The 19,211-nt window shown below is 33.8% G+C and overlaps 2 protein-coding genes across 3 annotated transcripts; both read left to right on the top strand.

Moving 5' to 3' along the window:
- The first annotated feature begins 1,094 nt into the window (after window positions 1–1,094).
- On the top strand, window positions 1,095–5,607 carry LOC124845023 (auxin response factor 9-like). Of its 2 annotated transcripts, none has more exons than XM_047322044.2 (14): window positions 1,095–1,481; window positions 1,582–1,709; window positions 1,905–2,000; window positions 2,299–2,355; window positions 2,446–2,598; window positions 2,695–2,779; window positions 2,884–2,974; window positions 3,109–3,273; window positions 3,359–3,478; window positions 3,548–3,620; window positions 3,706–3,856; window positions 3,942–4,543; window positions 4,649–4,836; window positions 5,018–5,607. In XM_047322044.2, exons 1-14 carry the CDS (start codon window positions 1,448–1,450, stop codon window positions 5,151–5,153), a joined length of 2,079 nt encoding a protein of 692 aa, XP_047178000.1. In that variant the 5' UTR covers window positions 1,095–1,447; the 3' UTR covers window positions 5,154–5,607. The 2 variants fall into 2 exon arrangements, with proteins under 2 accessions (XP_047178000.1, XP_047177999.1); XM_047322043.2 differs by having other exon boundaries at window positions 1,579–1,709.
- Window positions 5,608–15,334: 9,727 nt separating this feature from the next.
- FES1A (Fes1A) lies at window positions 15,335–18,859 on the top strand. The gene is made up of 6 exons (XM_047327140.2): window positions 15,335–15,623; window positions 16,285–16,427; window positions 16,551–16,601; window positions 17,365–17,586; window positions 17,675–17,777; window positions 18,058–18,859. Exons 1-6 carry the CDS (start codon window positions 15,538–15,540, stop codon window positions 18,623–18,625), a joined length of 1,173 nt encoding a protein of 390 aa, XP_047183096.1. The 5' UTR covers window positions 15,335–15,537; the 3' UTR covers window positions 18,626–18,859.
- The last annotated feature ends 352 nt before the right edge of the window (window positions 18,860–19,211 follow it).

The raw sequence follows: 19,211 nt of genomic DNA, 5'->3' as shown, positions 1-19,211 counted from the left end.
TGGAAATTTATCCCGTATCTTAAGTAATAGTTAATTTTTGAAACTTTTTTATTACGAAAGAAAGCTTAATGTCTTTTTCTTACAATTATAAATAATTATTGTGGCAATATTTATCTATCCTAAAAGTATGTATTTAAAATTAAATAAATTCTATATAACTTTAAGTTACTATGTTTTCTTAATGACTTATAAATGAAGTATATTAATTAATTTAAATTATTTAAAAATTCATAAAATAATTAAAACAATAGAAAACATTTAATATGTTACAATTTTGGGCAAAAACAACTGACACTAAAAGGTAATAAAAGTTAGGGGAATCCAAGAAATTCAATACTAAATGCGATTATATATGTGTAAAATGGATTAAGAAAAAAGAAAGAAAGAAACGAGAACGTAATTGTTAATTAATATGATTAAGAATCCTAATTGAATAATTTATTTCGTTTTTGTTATAATGACATAAAAACAAGTTTGAAAATCTAAGCAATCACAACATAATTGAGGAAATGAAATGAAGATCACAAATAAAGACAGATTATTTACTTTTAGTCCAGTTTTGATCTCACTCTTTTATAATTATATATACATATATATTAATTACAATCCCGTTAATTACAAATGACACAAATAATAGATTTGTTGATTTTGAATTTAGTTATGTGAAAAATGCTAAAATTAATTTTGAATCAATTAACAACGTAAAAGATGTTTAATTTTTCATACATTAACAATGCAACTAGCTTACATATAAATTTGAGTTTATTAACTTTTACAACAAGAATAATGATTTTGAAATATAATTAATTAAGAAAGTGGACAAAAACTAGTCTTTATAAGAAACTCCAAAAAAATAATTTGGTAGATGTAAAAAAGTGAAAGCGGGGGCAGAATTAGCATGTCCAGTAACAACTAACACACACAAGTCACACAACCACTGAAATAGGCTTGTTTCTTGTGTCTGGTGGGAATAGACAACACAGAAGCGACACACATGACACGACACAGCACAAGTTGAAATAAAATAAAAGAAAAATAAATAAATGAGCAACAAAATTGGACTGTGTATAAATTAATAAACAAAAGGTCTCCATACAACGGAGAGTGGTCATTCATTATTCCAACCGAGTAACGCCGTTTCCTTTCCCATCCTCTCTCACTCACACCGCGCGTCGTTCAACGGAACGCTTCTTTTTCTGCTGCTGCTGCTTCTTCTTCTTCCTCTCCTCTTCTTCTTCTTTGTCTTCTTCTTTCTGCTTCAGCCTCTGTAACTGGTAATCTCTTACGGTGGACGCTGTCGGAAACGGGATCTTGTAGAGATAATAAAGAGGATTCGGTGATTCAGATTGTTTCTTCTGCAGGCGTTACAAAGCGAATCGTGTTGTTTTGGCGAGTATTTATATTTTAAATTTTATTTTTTTCCTCGGGCGTTGACCTGCGTTGAACCATGTTGAGCCGGGCGTCAAATGTTTCGGCCGAAGGTGGGAGTCGAATGAACAACGTTTTTGTAGAATTTGAGGTTTCTTAATATGTTGTTTGGGTTAACGGTGTGGTTTTTGTTTTTTTCTGGTGGTGAAGAAGTGGTTGGTTCTGGTGACGGTGAGGATGAGCTGTATGAACAGCAATGGAAGGCTTGCGCGGGACCACTAGTGGATGTTCCTCGTGTTGGCCAGAGAGTGTTCTATTTTCCACAAGGCCACATGGAGCAAGTGAGTTTGGTTGCTTGAGGAAATAATTTGTTCTTATTTTGTGTGTAATTGTGTAATTGTGAAATTTTAATTTTGTTTTACTTTAGCATCTATTTTTGAGAGATTTGTGGACAAAATAAAGATAGTAGAGTGGGTTTTGATTTTTTTTTGTTGTTTTTCTTTAATTTGTTGATGTTGGTGGTGGTGGTTGCGTAGTTAGAGGCTTCAACCAACCAGGAATTGAATCAGAGGATTCCTCTGCTGCACCTTCCCACGAAGATCCTTTGTCGCGTCGTGAACGTTCATTTACTGGTAATTATTTTCTTTTTTTTTGTAATTATCCTTCTTTTTTGTTGGTAATTTGGGGAAAATATGAATCTTGTTTGGATGTGTGAGAAGATGGTGGAAGGGGCATCTTGGTTTTGGAGTTTCTATTATCGTGAAAAGTTTAAAATTGAGATTGTGGTCGCAGTTTTGTCGTGAATCTTGATGTTGTGGAAAATTACTGACAAATGCTGTTGATGTGACTGCAACTGTGGCTTTAGAGAATCCCAACCTAAACTTTGAGTTTTGGCATACAAATGCTTACTTTGAATTTGGCATGTTGTAGGCTGAGCAAGAAACGGATGAGGTTTATGCGCAGATCACTTTGGTGCCGGAATCTAATGTAAGGATGTAAATGCCTCTTTTTATTTTCATGGTCAACCTTAGATTCTTCTCTATGATTGTTTAGATTCTAATGGTGCTAATATGTTAGCAAGATGAGCCTTCAAGTCCTGATCCGTGCACTGCTGAACCTACAAGGGCACCGGCTCACTCGTTCTGCAAGGTCTTGACGGCTTCTGATACTAGCACCCATGGTGGCTTCTCTGTTCTCAGGAAACATGCCACTGAGTGCCTTCCTGCATTGGTACTACAATCTGTTTTGTTTTTGTTGAATTTCTTTTCTCTGTTCTCTTTCCTGTTTCCTTATTTCAGAGAACTGTGTTTTTGATTTGTTTTATAGGATATGTCCCAACCAACACCAACCCAGGAATTGGTTGCAAAGGATCTTCATGGTTATGAATGGCGGTTTAAGCATATATTTAGAGGTAAAGGAGATGGGAAATTGATGAGTTTTCTTAAGTTCTACTGTCCTAGTGATTTAACTTTCTGTTTGCCTACAGATTTTACCTTGTTTTTGATTTTTTTTCAGGTCAGCCACGCAGACACTTGCTCACAACTGGATGGAGTACTTTTGTGACTTCCAAAAGATTAGTTGCAGGGGATACCTTTGTGTTCTTGAGGTAAACATTTATATGTTTTCATCTCTTTAGTTTTTTTTTATGGTTCATAGATCTTGGTTTGTAATAAAAAGATCATGTCAAATATTTTCAGTTTTTCTATACCAGTGTTTCTTTAACTGAGATCTTATGTGTAGAGGGGACAATGGGGAATTACGTGTCGGAGTGAGACGTCTAGCTCGCCAGGCAAGTAGCATGCCTTCATCTGTGATCTCCAGTCAAAGCATGCACCTGGGAGTTCTTGCAACTGCCTCTCATGCTGTTGCAACCCAGACTCTTTTTGTGGTATATTATAAGCCAAGGTAGAACTTTTACTTTTTCAAGACTAGAAAATGTCTCAGTGATAAATAGTTAGTGGGTGATTGCTGATATGAGTTGTTTTCTTAGGACGAGCCAGTTCATCATTGGAGTGAACAAGTATTTGGAGGCTGTGAGCACGAAGTTTGGTGTTGGCATGAGGTTTAAGATGAGATTCGAGGGGGATGATTCCGCTGAGACTGACAAAAGGTAGTACAATTTGTCGGGATAGTTTATTATGTGACCTTTTCATAGCTATTCTAATACGTTGTTGTTCAGATTTTCGGGTACCATTGTTGGAATTGAAGATATTTCTCCTCATTGGGAAAATTCAAAATGGCGATCGCTGAAGGTATTCTCATCTTTCAATCTGCAGTTGTTTACTTACTTTTTTGGTGATCATGATACCTATCTTTTCTTTTATTGTCAATCCCCAGGTTCAATGGGATGAACTTGCAGCTGTTCCAAGACCTGAGAGGGTTTCACCGTGGGAAATAGAGCCATTTGTAGCTTCTTCTACACCCTCGGTTCAACCCACTATTGTGAAGACTAAAAGGCCCCGACCATCCAGCGAAGTTCCAGATGTTGGTGAGTAATTATATGTAATAACTCATTTGCTATATTTATCTAGTTTCTGGTCTTGTTTGACACTTAACAATTACTTTCAAACTAGATGCAACATCCGCTGCTTCTGTTTTCTGGGATACTGATCTGCCACAGCCTGATACGACACAAATCAATGTTTTGGCCGAAAGCAAACAGAATGACAATACTGGTACATGGCATCATATGCAAACTGACATGAATAGTAAAAGCAACAGCAACAACACTATGTTAAGGAATCAGACCGAAGGAAGTTGGCTATCGTCTCCCCATTCCAGTTGTCCATCTCAATTGTTTCAAGACACAACAGATGATAGCAAGAGCGTCTCAGCTTGGCCTGTTTCAAAGCCTCATCCGTCCAGATTGAACAATGAGCATGTGCTTGACCAAGTTGACAAGGAGAGCAAAGTTGAGACTGCTACAAGTTATCGGTTGTTTGGAATTGATCTTATTGATCATTCTAGGAACTCATCTGCTGTAGAGAAGGCATCTCCGCATGCAGTAAATGTACCCAAAGTTACTACTGAAGGATGTACTAGCACCTTGTCCCAAACAGATGCTGGCCATATGTCGGAGGTACCAAAGGCTTCTTCCAAGGAGAGGAAACAAGAACAGCAACAAGTGTCTCCGAAGGAGTCTCAGAGCAAGCAAATTTCTAGAAGTCGCACTAAGGTGTTGAATATAGATTGTTAGCTGTTTAGTTGTTCATATTCCAAGCCTATAAAAAGATCTTTTTTCTAACTTGAGTGTGCATTGATGTTGAAAACCTGCCAAAAGGTTCAAATGCAGGGTGTTGCAGTGGGTCGTGCTGTAGATTTAACAATGTTGGATGGTTATAATCAACTTATAAATGAATTAGAGGAGATGTTTGACATAAAGGGACAGCTTCAACACAGGAATAAGTGGGAAATTGTCTTCACTGATGATGAAGGTGACATGATGCTTGTGGGAGATGATCCATGGCCGTGAGTATCTATTATACACAATTATAGGATCACACAGTGATACACACGTTTCTATCAAAAGAATAAGTTGTAGGAACAATATTACTAATTCAGGATAGGCTTTGGAGAGGAAAGTACAAAGAGTATAATTAGATATCATAAAACAGTGTAACACTGCTGATTATGTGATATTTTCTTGCAGTGAATTCTGTAGTATGGTGAGGAGAATCTTCATTTGCTCCAGTCAGGATGTGAAGAAGATGAACTGTGGAAGCAAACTGCCAATCTCTTCAGTGGAAGATGGGACTGTAATAAGCTCAGATACAACTGAAACCTGAAACTTTGACATTCTTTCTTGTGGTTTTGCGTTTGTTTGTCAGCACCCAAATGCTGATCCTTCTTCTTGTTGCTTCAATTGTTCGTGGGAAGGAAGTAGGTCTATTTGGGCTGGGCAAGTTTCATGTTATTAGATGTGAAACACTAGCTAATTGTAACTTAATTTGTAGAGACACCACCAGGCATTAATTGTGTTAGAAAAAAAAGACCAAAACAGATTTCTTTAATAAATTAGTGGGAGATGGCAAATTTAGGCTGTAGCATCTGTGAATATTCATGTTAAGTTTGGAAGAAGAATATGTTGGGGTTTGATTTGCCTTTTTGTGGGAAGGGGCTTATTCATTTGTGCTTTGTATCTGTATCTCGTGCACTGTCCTCTAAAATTCTAATCTGGGTGAGTCAATGTATGATGCTGTCATATCACTGAATGTAAATTATGGCATTAAATTGCTTCAATTGTATTGTTCAGAAATACAGTGGTCCACTGTGACAGTGAGTCGTTGATTCACCTGACATAGGGGCTGAGTTTTGCAGGGTGGTGGCGCCACTCAAAATTCAACAACGGTAAAATTTCTTGTTACCACTCAAGTCTCCATAAAGCTTTTTTGACTCAATTTTGTTGCATTTGAAACATAATCTCAACCATTCCCATTATGGAAGATCAACTTGCTTCAAAGAGTAACTTGGACAAATTCAACTTTTGAATCATGATTATAAGTATCAAGTATGCCATGCCATACAAATAAATTAAATTTGAATAACCCTTAATGTATATTAGAATATATAATAAGTGAAATCAGAAAATAATAGTAATGATTAGTATTTGCTTGTTTACTATGGCCACACTTGAATGTCATTTAAGATATTAATGATCAATTAATTGTTCGTAGAGGAATGTAAATACGTATTTACTTTCAATGTGTTATAGCGTTGCCGTATATAGTCCATAATACTGGCGGGCAACTTTGAGAGTAAACCACTGTTGGATATGTTTTAGTTGGGAAGTTCTACTCATGAAAATATACGAAACATTTTTTTTTTTTATTTTCAGTCTCTGTTTTTCTCTCGGTAAAATTATGCTTTTGTAATTAAAAGATAAATTACAAAAATATAAGAAATAATTAATGTTATTATTATTATTAATGAGAATGAAACAGTAATCAGTAATTGCATAATTAATTATGAAAAGAGAGGGCAATGTTTCTTCACATTTCCATGTTCATGTATGTGCCTTTGTTTTTTTTTTCTTTTTCTTATTGAAATATTTCTGTTTTTTTCCTATCATCTCAAACAATTAATTTTCTTTTTTTTTTCACTCTTTTTATCCTCTTCGCTCTATCTCTGTTAAGGATAAATGTTGTATTTTTTACTTAATCATGTGTTCTAGCATATTAATAATACTTTTGCACGAATTTATCTCATATTCTCAATAAATCAATAATATTTTCGGCTGAATTATTCTCGGATAGTTTCATGTCAAATAAGTTGGCCCTGAGAATTATCACCTAATCAAAGTTAGCAACATTACACATAAAATAACATTATAATCATGATTATAATATACCCAGGCCTCTTCTAATCTTCTATATAGGTTTATAAGGATATATAGGGTTATAAGGACAGTAAGCACTCAAAGTGTAAAATGTTCAAAAATCATATTTGTAATGAGTCCATTTTTTGAATACTGATTTAAATATCAGTATGTCATTGCATATTGTAGATATCCTGTCGAGATTGAAAATCAAGAAGAGTTACACTGAAAAGATTGAAGATATAAAGACTGGTCCAATTGATCTAATGAATGATTTTATAAGGTCAATTCAATCTTAGAAAAGCAACATGCAAATCAAAATTCATGTTCGAAATTTCTTTTTAAGTTTTTCTGAGGTAAGGAAGAAAAGAAACTATGATATTTATTGTTTGTCTTTCTTTAATTAATCAAAATAAATCTAGCTTTTTCACATGTTAATAAGCTTGGTTTGGGGACAATTATTTAATAGGGAAGGTAAAGTGTGTTAACAATAACTGAGTTAATTACCACTTGAATTAAGGTAGATCATGAAATCTGTGATTGAACAAACATTTATGTTGACTTTTTAGGTGATTGTCTGATGGGAATTTGTCAAGATGTAATAAGTTATTTAGGATAGTTTAGGTAAAAAAAAGTGAACAATAATGGACAGGGAGTTGTGTCAAATTTAACCAAATCTTCCTTCATATAGTTATTTGGAAGCAAAGTCGTAATGTCTTAACTCAAAGCCAAACTAGTCATTATTAACTATATTTAGACCTATAAATAGTCCCAAATATCCTCATCAAAATCCCAAATATCCTCATTAAATGTTTCTAGTTTAAAGTCTCTTAATATCTTTGGTTATAACGTTTTTGCACCACACATTGAGTAGTTTATTGGTTTATAAGATTTCACCTAAAAACCTTTCAAGCACATATATTGATTAGTGGATAGTTAGACAATGTAATATGTTTGTTGACACTTTACTAAGGTATTGTCCACTTTGAAGCATAGTGTTTCGTCACGATTTTGTCTTTAAAAGGTGTCTTAGAGGGTGGAAGGAGGAAGAAATATTTAAACTACCTTAGACCTTGATTTCTAAGCGATGTGGACTATTGAGCGTGGTAAGAACACAAGCCTCCTAGTCGAGGTCTAAGAGGAATAACTATTCATCCTTAATGGAGGGCTTAATGGATTGATGGTTTGTCTTAGAACCTCGTCATCGATCTCATGATCTGTGTTAATGTTCCAATCTCAAGTTTGTCGAGTATCATCATTAGAGTTTCATAACTATTTTTTCCTTAAAAAAACGTCTTAAAAAATGAAAGAAAGATATTTAAATTATATTATTAAGTTATGTGAGACCATTAAGTACAATAAAAAGTATCAAATTACATCTCATATCAACACTGAACCTGTTAAGAAAAAAGAACAAAAAGAAAAACATTTAAGTCTTTTATAACTTAAATCTTACATTACTTTTAACTATAACAAGTAGTAATATTGTAAGTATGGTTTGAACATATTAATATACATTAATAATATATATAACTTCAGTTCTGATTAAATAACAGTACAAACAAAATTTATAATCTTACATGTAAAATGTGTAATTAGATAAGGTATATTGGCTTAAGGAGAATAAGTTAATTTTACTAAGTAAACATTTCTTTTAGGTCACCAAAAAGAAAGGTAAGTGGCCTGAGAAAATTTTCCTCCCACCTTTCGAGAAGCCAAGAGTCAAATTGCTTTTGTGATATATTCTCGTTATTATAAATTTTAGGAAATAATAAAAAAAAAAGATACAACTACTTGTCGACATTGTTGTATCATGTCAACGTCGATTTTGAAATAGGTAACCCATGATTCGTGCAAATTAATTATACCCTTTTTTGCACAACATAACCAAACATTGAATTTCTTTTCCCTTACGGGAAGAAAATAGAACACTGTTTTTTTCTCTCCTTTTGACATAAATATTATCAATTTTTTAATTTTAATTTTCAAGTTTATGCACTTGTTTTCCAATCGATTTCATAATGAAAACGTTTGCATATTATTTTGAAAAAACCAAAAAATAAAATAAAATAAACTATTAACATTACATTTTTATTTATTTATTCTAAATAAATTAACAATTTATAGATAATTTATCTCTTTACCTTTCTTTATTCATCTCATCCTAAATCTCCTTTATTAACTAATATCTATTAAATTGGTTACTTCCAATTTTTATTTTATTATAATTTTTCATATTAATAATTGGTCTTTATATTTTATTAAATCACATTTGGGTTCATCATTATATTTCACATGAGTCACATAATTAATTAATTTATTAATTAACTCTAATATTTTCACATGTGATATCATAACATTTCGTGATATAATACATAAATCATAAAATACATTAAAAGACCTTACATAAATTGATTCCATCATTATTCATAATTAAGATACAAAAATAACAAAAAGTTATCGCAATATGTGTCACTCAATCCACATGCTCCCTTCCATATATTACTATATTATCCCTTTTCTTAATATGACTTTACAATGAGAAGTCCATAATAGGTTCAAACGTAATGTCATTTTCAAAAATAATAACATAATTTATGTTTTTCGTCATAATTTGCATGCATATACATAAAGAAGAAAGCAAAACTTTAGAAACTTGTACACTAAAGAGCTCAATGTGTCACAAACATTAATAGAAACATTAGTATACATTAGGCCCATATTCTTTACATGGCCAACAAACAATTTGAATGATAACCTTGTTGTTACAGGGTTAACAATAAGATCAGTGCTAACATGTCCTATTCACAGTCTACATTTCTGAATTTATTCTTTAACATCAAAGTGTTAAAATTCCATATGCTTAGCACCTTTGGATTACTTGTTTTTCTTAGAAAATCAAATTGTTTCAAAATTATCACAATAAACTTTTAGTGGCATGACAATATTGCCGACTACTCCAAGTCCTAAAATAAACTTATGAACCAATTAGCATGAACCGTGACCTCAAAACATAACACAAATTCAACTTTCATGATGGATGCAACACTGACATCCTACTTCACACTTTTCCATGAAATTTCTCTTTCGACTAAAAGATACACATAACCAAATGTGAACATTCTTGTATTCATACAACTAGCAAAGTGTAAATCTATATATCCAATTGAAATAACGAGAAACACTAAAAAGGGGTTGAATAGTATTTCTGTACAACTTTTCGAAGTTGATGTCTTGATCATAGTTGATGAGGTTGAATGATCTTCATAAGTTGTTTATCTTTTACTCTATAAGCGTTGTTCTGATGAACAATTTTATAGTCTTAACTCCTTGTTTATCTTCCTAGCGTTTAGAAGACGACGTCTGTTACTAGGCGTGCATGTTGAGAATTTATTTTCATTAGGATGTACATTTATAATTATAAAACATAGCACACCGATAATTTTATATTGGTTCACTCAACTAAGCTACATCTAGTTCTCCTCTAAGATAACTTAGAGGGTTTCATTAGATTTTAATTGAAGTACATGTGAGTATTCTAACCACTCCTGGTACCCTAGACATTTACTATATCCTCTAGATACAATGTCTAGTTAAGTTTAACCTACTCCTGATTGTCGTTGTCAACTTAGTAACCTCCATTACTATGACCTTGACTGAGTTTCACCCACTATTGGTTGTGCAGTATTCTTCATCACTCCTACTATCCTTAGACGCTTCTTGTATCCTCTAGATACACTTTCTAGTTGAGTTTAACCCACTCCTTGTTGTCGTTTCTCAGTAACTCCCGTACTTTACCTTGACTGATTTTAAGTAAGTGTTTAAGTCTTTTCTTTTTTTGTTCTTTGTTTTGTGCTTATTTGAGTCACATCTTTTGGTTTCAAATGTGATTTTGATTTAAAAAGGATAAAATTAGTAGTGTAAGGCATTTCTAACAAGGCGAGACTTAGTATTTAAGCAACCTTTTGACTCACCTCTCTTACTTGGGACTTGTCTCTTGGTGTAGTATTACAACCTATTTGAGTTAAGAAAACTCGTGAAAACAAAAGATGTCAAGGCGTCATTCTCTAAGGATAATTGACTTTGAGAAACTTGTAGCCCTTAAAGACATCATAGGAAAGATTGAGATGTATGATAAATGTTTAATATGAGTTAATTTTTGGTATCAATTTGGCACTTATCTTATTTTATTTTTCTTAAATATTAGTTGAAATCACTCCAATTTTACTTATTTTACAGATTTTGAAAACCATAGAGAGTTAAAGGAGAAAAATGAAGAAAATAGAGGAATTATAAGCAAATTCTAACAAACTGACTTAAGCGAGCTGGAGCATGACACTTGAGACTTGAGCCACATGAAGAAACCTAGGGAAACCTCAAACATTGGACTTGAGGCTGCAGCAACAAAGAACACTTCTCATATAAGTTATCTTAGGGGCTACAACACAAAAACGCGATGTCTAAGCTAAAGAGGAAACCCACCTTGGAAGGAAACCTTTGCAGCTAGAGCCATGATGCATTGCTAAAGCCATGCATCATGATGCACTGCTAAACCTCTGCACATCATGATGCACTGCTAAACCTCTGCACCTTGGAATGTTTATGAAAACAGAGTTATTCCCCTATTTTAAGGGACTTTTGGACAAATTTTGAGAGAAGCTTTAGAGAGTCTTCTCATACACTTCCTTTATACTTTAAAGAACATTATTAAAAGGTTAGGAGATGGGGTCTCTTCTTTGTATTAAATTATTTTCATCCATCATGAGGATCTAAATCTCCAAAGTGTTGAAATGAGATGTAACCCTTTGAAACTCTTTTGTAATTAGTATTGTTATACTTTGTTTTAATAAATTAACTTTGTTTTACACTTTATACAATCCATTTGTTGTTTCAATCATGGTCAAACAAGTTACACCATTTTATTTTCTACCAAATCCTTATGGATATATGACACTTCTTATACTACAAACTCTCAATTATACATGTTGGAATATTTGGTTGCTTTGTAGGCTCCAAACAAGTTTTTGTCATCATTATGCAAGAAAAGTTCTCAATGTTATCCATTATGCAAGCAAAGATAATGTTCTCGCTTACCTAAAAAGAAAGAAGGAGCAACGAATTGTGTTAAGAAAGAGTGATGAATAAAGTGTATGGATTAATACCTCACCCATAAAATAATAAAAATGAAAAAAATTGAAGAAAAAAATTGGATTTTTGAAAATATGTGTATAAAAAGTTCCTTTCTTAAAAGAGCAATAAAAAAATAAAAAGAAAAACAAAGTTATTTTTGAAATTATGCTCCATTATTCTTTCTATATTTATTTCAAAAAAGAAATCTTAAAATTTTTTTATCTTCTCCTTAGTCTTTGTACAACCTTTTAAAAGTCCTCGTGATCATTAGTTGCATGTTTTTCTTTCCTTAAAGTATATAAATATTAAAGTCTTGTTAAATATCAGAAGTATTTACTTACATGGATATTTTGAGTGAAAATACAATCGAAAACACTTGGCAAAATTTGGTGAAATAAATACATTTTAACTTGAGTAACATCTTTCATAGTTGATTTTCTTATAAATTCAAAAGATTAACTCATGTGTGAAAATAAATTTTTCCATTTGTATGTGCATGATAACTTGATTTCTAGAGGATTAATTTGTTTCTAGTGATGTTCATTCCTTTGGTCCAATGTAGATATGGAATAAAAATAACCTATAACAAAGTTTTGAAATTACTCAATTTTGTCAACACTAGTGCATAATTGGCCTTTAACGTCACCCCGTAGATGTCGGACTACAAAATAACCAACATAAATTATTGATCGGTTGCATTTTCATAAATAAGTTGGGCATATAGACGTCGGGGCCCCTCCTAACAGACGTCTATATGTCTGACAAATAGATGAAAAGTTCTTTTTCTCTGCCTTATAAATGTCTGATCTCGCCACCCCGACGTCTATATACGATTATAGACGTCGGTGCTCCTCTTAACGGATGTGTATATGTCTGACAAGTAGATGAAAAGTTCTCTTTTTCCGCCATATATACATCGGATCCTGCCATTCGATGTCTAAATGGCTTGAAAGGGTAGGTGAAAAGTTGTTTTGGACGTCATATTAGTGAGGGCCCCAACATCTAGGCGAGAATAGACGTCGGTTCCCTAGGTGTCCGACATCTTGTTTGCTGTTAAATCAAAAATCGAACCCGCGGTTACGCGCACTTCATCGTCTTCCTTCTTGCCTTTTCTTTCTGCGACATTGCATTTCCAGGTGCGTTTTTATCTTTTTCGAACCGTTTAAACATACTTTTATTCCGATTAAATTAGTCTTTGATTGATTATCTTGCATTTGAACCGATTAAAGTGAGTTTTTGTTATGTTTTGATGTAGTTTTTCTCGTGTCTTTGGGTAGCGTAGTAGCACATTCTCCCTTTGCTAGTTTCCTCGTAAGAAAAACTTGCGTCTTTTAGATGTCTTATAGCTTTTCAACCCAAAATTGAACCTAGGTCCTTGCCTAGTTCTCAAGTCACCGTATTTGTTTTCATTGTCGGTTGGAATGGAACTAGGCAAGGACCGACATTTGGTTTTCGGTTAAAATGCCATAACAGGTCCAAAAGACGCAACCTTTTCTATGACGAAACTAGCAAAGGAAGAAGGTGCTACTACGCTACCCAAAGACACGAGTTGCAGTAGACGTCGGCTAATGCATGTCCGACGTTTGTAGAGCCCTTAGACGTCGGTTAATGCATGTCCGACGTCTATAAAGACGTCGGACCTGTGGAGTCCGACGTCTATAAAGACGTCGGACTTGTGGAGTCCGACGTCTAATTAACGTCACCCACAAAGACGTCGGGTCTGGATCTGACATTGAAAGGCCAAAATAATAGACGTTAAATGCCTTTTCTGCACTAGTGCCAAGAGTGCAAAAAGTAAGTGTAGGACTGTGATGAGTGCATATTTATGCCTTCGTTTTAGCCTTAATTTTAAAATTTAAATAGAATTTTTGTGCTTAAAAGATTGATTTAAGTAGGATTTGTGATAATTTGACTTATTGAGTTTGTGTATTAAAAGTGACTTAAAAAGTGATTTTTAGTTGCATAAATTATTTTTGAATGTTCTAATGTTTGTATTAGAAAGTGGTTTTAAGATTAACTCAACCCCACAAAACTGACTTGTAACCACTTATATATTATAATTTAGCCTTATCTCTAGTTGATGCGGACTTCCAACACATGCCCTTCACACCGAGGTATAAACATCTCGAGAGAGTAGAATTAATGGGTGGTTAGATAGTGGGCCGACAACGGGTGGAACAGAATGCCTACGTAGATCTCGCTAGGATAGGCTCCAACTATGGCTTTGATACCATATTAGAAAGTGGTTTTTTAAGCCTAACTTAACCCCACAAAACCGGCTTGAAATGTGAGGTTTGCACCCATTTATATATTATAATTTGGCCTTATCTCTAGTCGATAGGAGACTTCCAACACACCCCCTTCACACCAAGTATAGACATCTTGAGCGTGAGAGTATAATTATTGGGTGGTCCAATAGTGGCTTGACAACAGGTGGAACAGAATGCCCATATAAATCTCGCTAGGATATGGTACCAACCATGACTTTGATACCATATTAGAAAGTGATTTTAAGCTTAACTCAAACTCACAAAACCGACTTTTAGAGTGAGGATTACACCCACTTATATATTATAATTTGGCTTTATCTCTAGTCGATGTGATACTTTCAACACACCTCCTTCACGCTGAGATATAGGGATCTCGAACGTGATAGTAGAATTAATGGATGATCCGTCGACAACGGATGAAACAGTTTGCCTTCATAGATCTCGTTAGGATAAACTCCAACCAAACTCGCTTATGTTACTCATACACTCTCCTTTGTCGGATGGACCATGCAAAATCTACTCTTACATCATGCTAATCTATCTATTTATTATGCAACACCAAATGTATTTTCAGATTTAGAAATATATGTTTGGAATATTTTTTTTATTTAGGATTGACTATCGGGTGAATATTTTCAAATCCTAGAATGTATTTCGAACACAAAAATACATCCGAAATACGAAAGAAGCAAAAGGATGTTTTGGAAGTCAATTTTAGATTCAGAAATATACTTTAGAACACTTGTTTCATTTTTTTTTTTATTTCGGATTGACTATTTTGAAATGTATTTTCAAATCCGAAAATATTTTCCGTGCCATTCAATCCAAAATACAAAAAAGATTTTCCAAAGTATATTGAAATTTATTTCCGAATCTGTAAATAACTTCTAAAACATTTATTTCAAAAATTCTTTTTATATTTTAGACTGAATGCTTCTAAATGCATTTTCGAATCCAAAATTAACTTCCAGAACATTTATTTTGAAATATGTATTTTTACATTTTAGATTGAATGTTTTTTGGAAGGTACTTTTCGAATCTATAAATATATTCCGGAATAGTCAATCCGAAAAATATAAAATGTAAGAATACGTAGGAATACAACTTTCATGGGAGTGCAGAAAGGAAAAAGAGGTGCAGAAAGAAAAAAGAGGTGCAGCAAGAAAACATAGGTGCAAAAAGAAAGACCAACCTTTGGAAAGTTATCACAATGTACTAGGTCATCATGACAGCGAACAAATCCTAGCAAAAAAACATAGAACCCATTTGTGACATTTCAATTTTTCTTTCCCTTCGTTTCCATAACCTCCAGAATTGTGGAGACGCTTCTCGAGTCCTTCACACACGCGTTACTGAAACTATATATCTGAATTCTTCCTACATTCCCTGTTCATTAAATTTCTTATTATAATTCTACAAGGTTGCTTGGTTTCTTGTTTCTCTCTAATCGTTCAAATGGCTAAAGAAGGACCCAACTGGGATGGGTTACTCAAATGGAGCATTGCAAACTCCGACGGAACTGCCCCCACTAGCAATTTGAGGTCCGAATTCAGTTTTCGATTCTTCTTTTTTCCTGTGTTGAGGTTGTGTTAGTCCTCTTTATGTTGGTTCGGGTTGATAGAACTGTTGGATTTTTATATTTGTTAGTTTTAGTTGCTGGAACACGCATACCCACGTTTCAAAATTTAATTTTTCCCTGAAAATATGGTTTTTAAACAATTAATTACTAGTAAGGAGGGTGGGGTTTCTAATTAGTGGACCAGGGGTGTGATTCTCTAATTTGTTTCATAATTTTTTATGAAATATTTTATTCGTGTGGTTGAATTTGAATTGGTGTTATTGCGTCTGATTCTGTACATATATGATTTATGCAGTAATAGTTTCTTTTCTTTGGGGTTGTAGACAGTGAAATATCTAGTGATTAGCGAAATTATAATGTGATTGGAAATCAAATAGTGTATTGCAGAGACAGGAGTGTTCATAATGTTCAGTAGACCATAATATTCAGTAGACCGTGATTTGACTTTTTTAATTTTGTAATTGTGTAGCTAAGCAATATACAGAGTTTTTATTTTCTTTGTATTTTTTGTTGCAAAGTTGCATCCATTTGGGAGAAAGTGAGATTTTTTTAAATGCTTATTTATGAATATCGCTAACATTAGTCGACTTGGTTTTGATTTTGTGATTTTTATGATTCTGTAGTGAGGAGGATCGGAAATGGTTTATGGAAGCAATGCAAGCACAGACCATTGATGTTGTAAAACGTATGAAAGAGATCACACTTGTGATGCAAACTCCAGAAGAAGTCTTGAAAGATCAAGGAGTCACCGCTTCAGACATTGAAGGTATTTAACTTTTACCAAAGTGCAAGACTAATTACAAATGAGTTGTTTTTCATTTTTAGTTAACGATTGGCTTAGAAGATATTATCATGCTAACTCAGTGGCATCTAACTTGATTTCTTGCAGACATTTTGGAAGAGTTGCAAGAGCATGTTGAGTCGATTGACATGGCCAATGGTAAGTTTTAAGGTTTTGAGTGGTTATGAAAGTACTTAGTTCTCATGCTAAAGCTTGTTTATTTAGGCTTCCTAGGTGAATCGCCACTTTTTATGTATATCATGATTCAATTCGTCACATGGGCTTTTGGTAGCTCTGTCTGCAATATTTGCTAGATGATGAAGTTTCCCAAAATTTGGGCAGCAGCTGTCAATGTTTGTATTAGGAACCAAGAACAGAAAACAGGGAGAAAAGAGAATTTGATTGACTAGAAGAATGAAATAAAATTGTAGAGCACTATGTCCTCCAAATGTTTTCCCCTTTACAAAGAATTTTTCATTTCACAAAGAGCTATGCCCAATCTAAAAATGAACCTCGAGTTAGTAATTAATTCATTGATATGCTAACTATTTTAACTGATATATCTTCCTTATATCCTAAGAGTTAGATGAATATTAATCACTTGTTTTGAATTGTTATGTATTAGGTGTATTTGTTCTGCTTTCCAGTGGTCAAAACGTTTTTAATTGGAATGATTTTTGAGAATTGTTCAATCATAACTTCCCTCATTAGTCTAGTTGTGTCCATTCTCTTATTTACCATTTGATCATGGAAATAGTTGGCATTGTTGCAACATGATTTTCTACTATTAATGTACATTTTACCTGTTAGCACTTTTTTTAGCGTATGTTATTTATGATAATGGGTTGTTTAGTGGTTTTGTGTTTCTTTTGATTCAACTCCTGTATGTCTCACCTATTTCCTGCCATTATATGTTTCCCAGATCTCCATTCAATTGGTGGGTTGGTTCCTCTTCTTGGTTACTTAAAGAATTCTAATGCTAATATTCGAGCAAAGGCTGCTGATGTGGTGACAACAATAGTCCAGAATAATCCTCGAAGTCAACAACTTGTTATGGAAGCAAATGGCTTTGAACCTCTTATTTATAATTTCAGTTCAGATCCTGATGTGACTGTTAGAACTAAAGCGCTGGGTGCAATATCTTGTATGTTCTACTATGCTTTGGATCATGATATTTTGTTTCCTTGGAATGGAATGATACTGATATTTCTGTTTTTGCAACAACATGACAGCACTAATTCGGCACAACAAACCTGGTATCACGGCGTTTCGCTTGGCAAATGGTTATGCGGCCTTGAAAGATGCACTAACCTCTGAAAATGTGCGATTTCAAAGGTAACAAAATATTTTCTGAGAGGTTTACAATTGTTGCTTTGTCATTCCCTTTGTCATTATTATTGATGCTCTATTAAATATGTTTTTCGTCTCAAACTATTATAAAAAAATTCTGTAGTCTCTGAACTAAATTATAAACTTGTCGTGAAGAATATTTTACCTTATGTTTATTTTTTAATTTGTTTTTACCTTTACTTATTGATTAAATAGCCTTTTAAAATATACTATTAAACATCTGTTACAGTTTAATTTTTGTGGTTGAATTCTAACTATCTTCCAGGAAAGCTCTAAACTTGATCCATTACCTGTTGCATGAAAACAATTCAGACTGCAACATTGTGAACGAGCTTGGATTTCCTAGAATGTTCATGCACCTTGCCTCAAGTGAAGATTCAGATGTCAGAGAAGCTGCCCTTAGGAGTCTTCTTGAGCTTGCTCGTATTACAAAAGACCGCAGTGAGGAAGACAGTGAGAAAATGAAGCAACTTCTTCAAGAAAGAATAAACAATATCAGTTTAATGTCAGCTGAGGACCTTGGTGTAGTGAGGGAGGAGAGACAGCTTGTGGATTCCCTGTGGACCTCTTGCTTCAACGAGCCATCTTCTCTTCGAGAGAAAGGTCTGCTTATGCTTCCTGGGGAAGACAACCCCCCTCCAGATGTTGCAAGCAAATATTTTGAGTCTCCTCTTCGATCTTCAACTGTGAACCCATCTTCCAATAATGACTCTAAAAAGGGAAAGAGAGAGACCCCTTTGCTTCTAGGGTCAGGTCCTTCATCTGCAGACAGCAACAATCCAGTTAGTTCCAATAGAGAAGCAGATGCTAGGTCACGGACAGATGCTAGATGATGAAATGAACTCTTAAATGTGTTTGTTCTGGATTTTTATCCCATGCTTTCTATATATCTTTAACACACTAGTAATTTCTTTCTTCAACAGACTATGTTTCTTTTTTGTCCTACCTTTCTCACCTCGGATTGGTCTTCCGTTGAATATCTATGATGTGATAATGTTATGATGTGACTATAACTAGCTTTCATTGTGGGTTCTTAATGCGTGATTTCAGTGATGAACCTTGTTTAATACTGTTGCAGTTGATATTTTTAGTTCCAAGGCTATTTGAGAGTTGGTCAAAGTTCAGGCTTAACTCTGTTTACTTTCTTAGATTTCTAAAATCATAAAAACCTTTCCTCTCACCACACTTGCTATTATATACAAACTTCCTCTAACCTAACTACCAACTACCCGCTAACTATGTCTTATATTTAGACTTCATTCAATAATACACCGTCCATTTCCTCATTATTTCCAATTATTTCCAAGCCTATCATTATCCTCTGACTTCAAGGTTGAAATCTGGAAACTGCTTCTTAATGGTAGAAATATTTTTTCAAGTGTGTCTCATTTCCTCCTCCTTGTCACTATTAGTCCTGTA

The sequence above is a fragment of the Vigna umbellata genome, chromosome 11 (assembly GCF_029865625.1).
Source record: "Vigna umbellata cultivar VRB3 chromosome 11, Vumbellata_1.0, whole genome shotgun sequence".
In the NCBI taxonomy this organism is placed as follows: domain Eukaryota; kingdom Viridiplantae; phylum Streptophyta; class Magnoliopsida; order Fabales; family Fabaceae; genus Vigna; species Vigna umbellata.
Note: the sequence above shows the minus strand (reverse complement) of the source record. Positions and strands in the feature narration are given on the sequence as shown.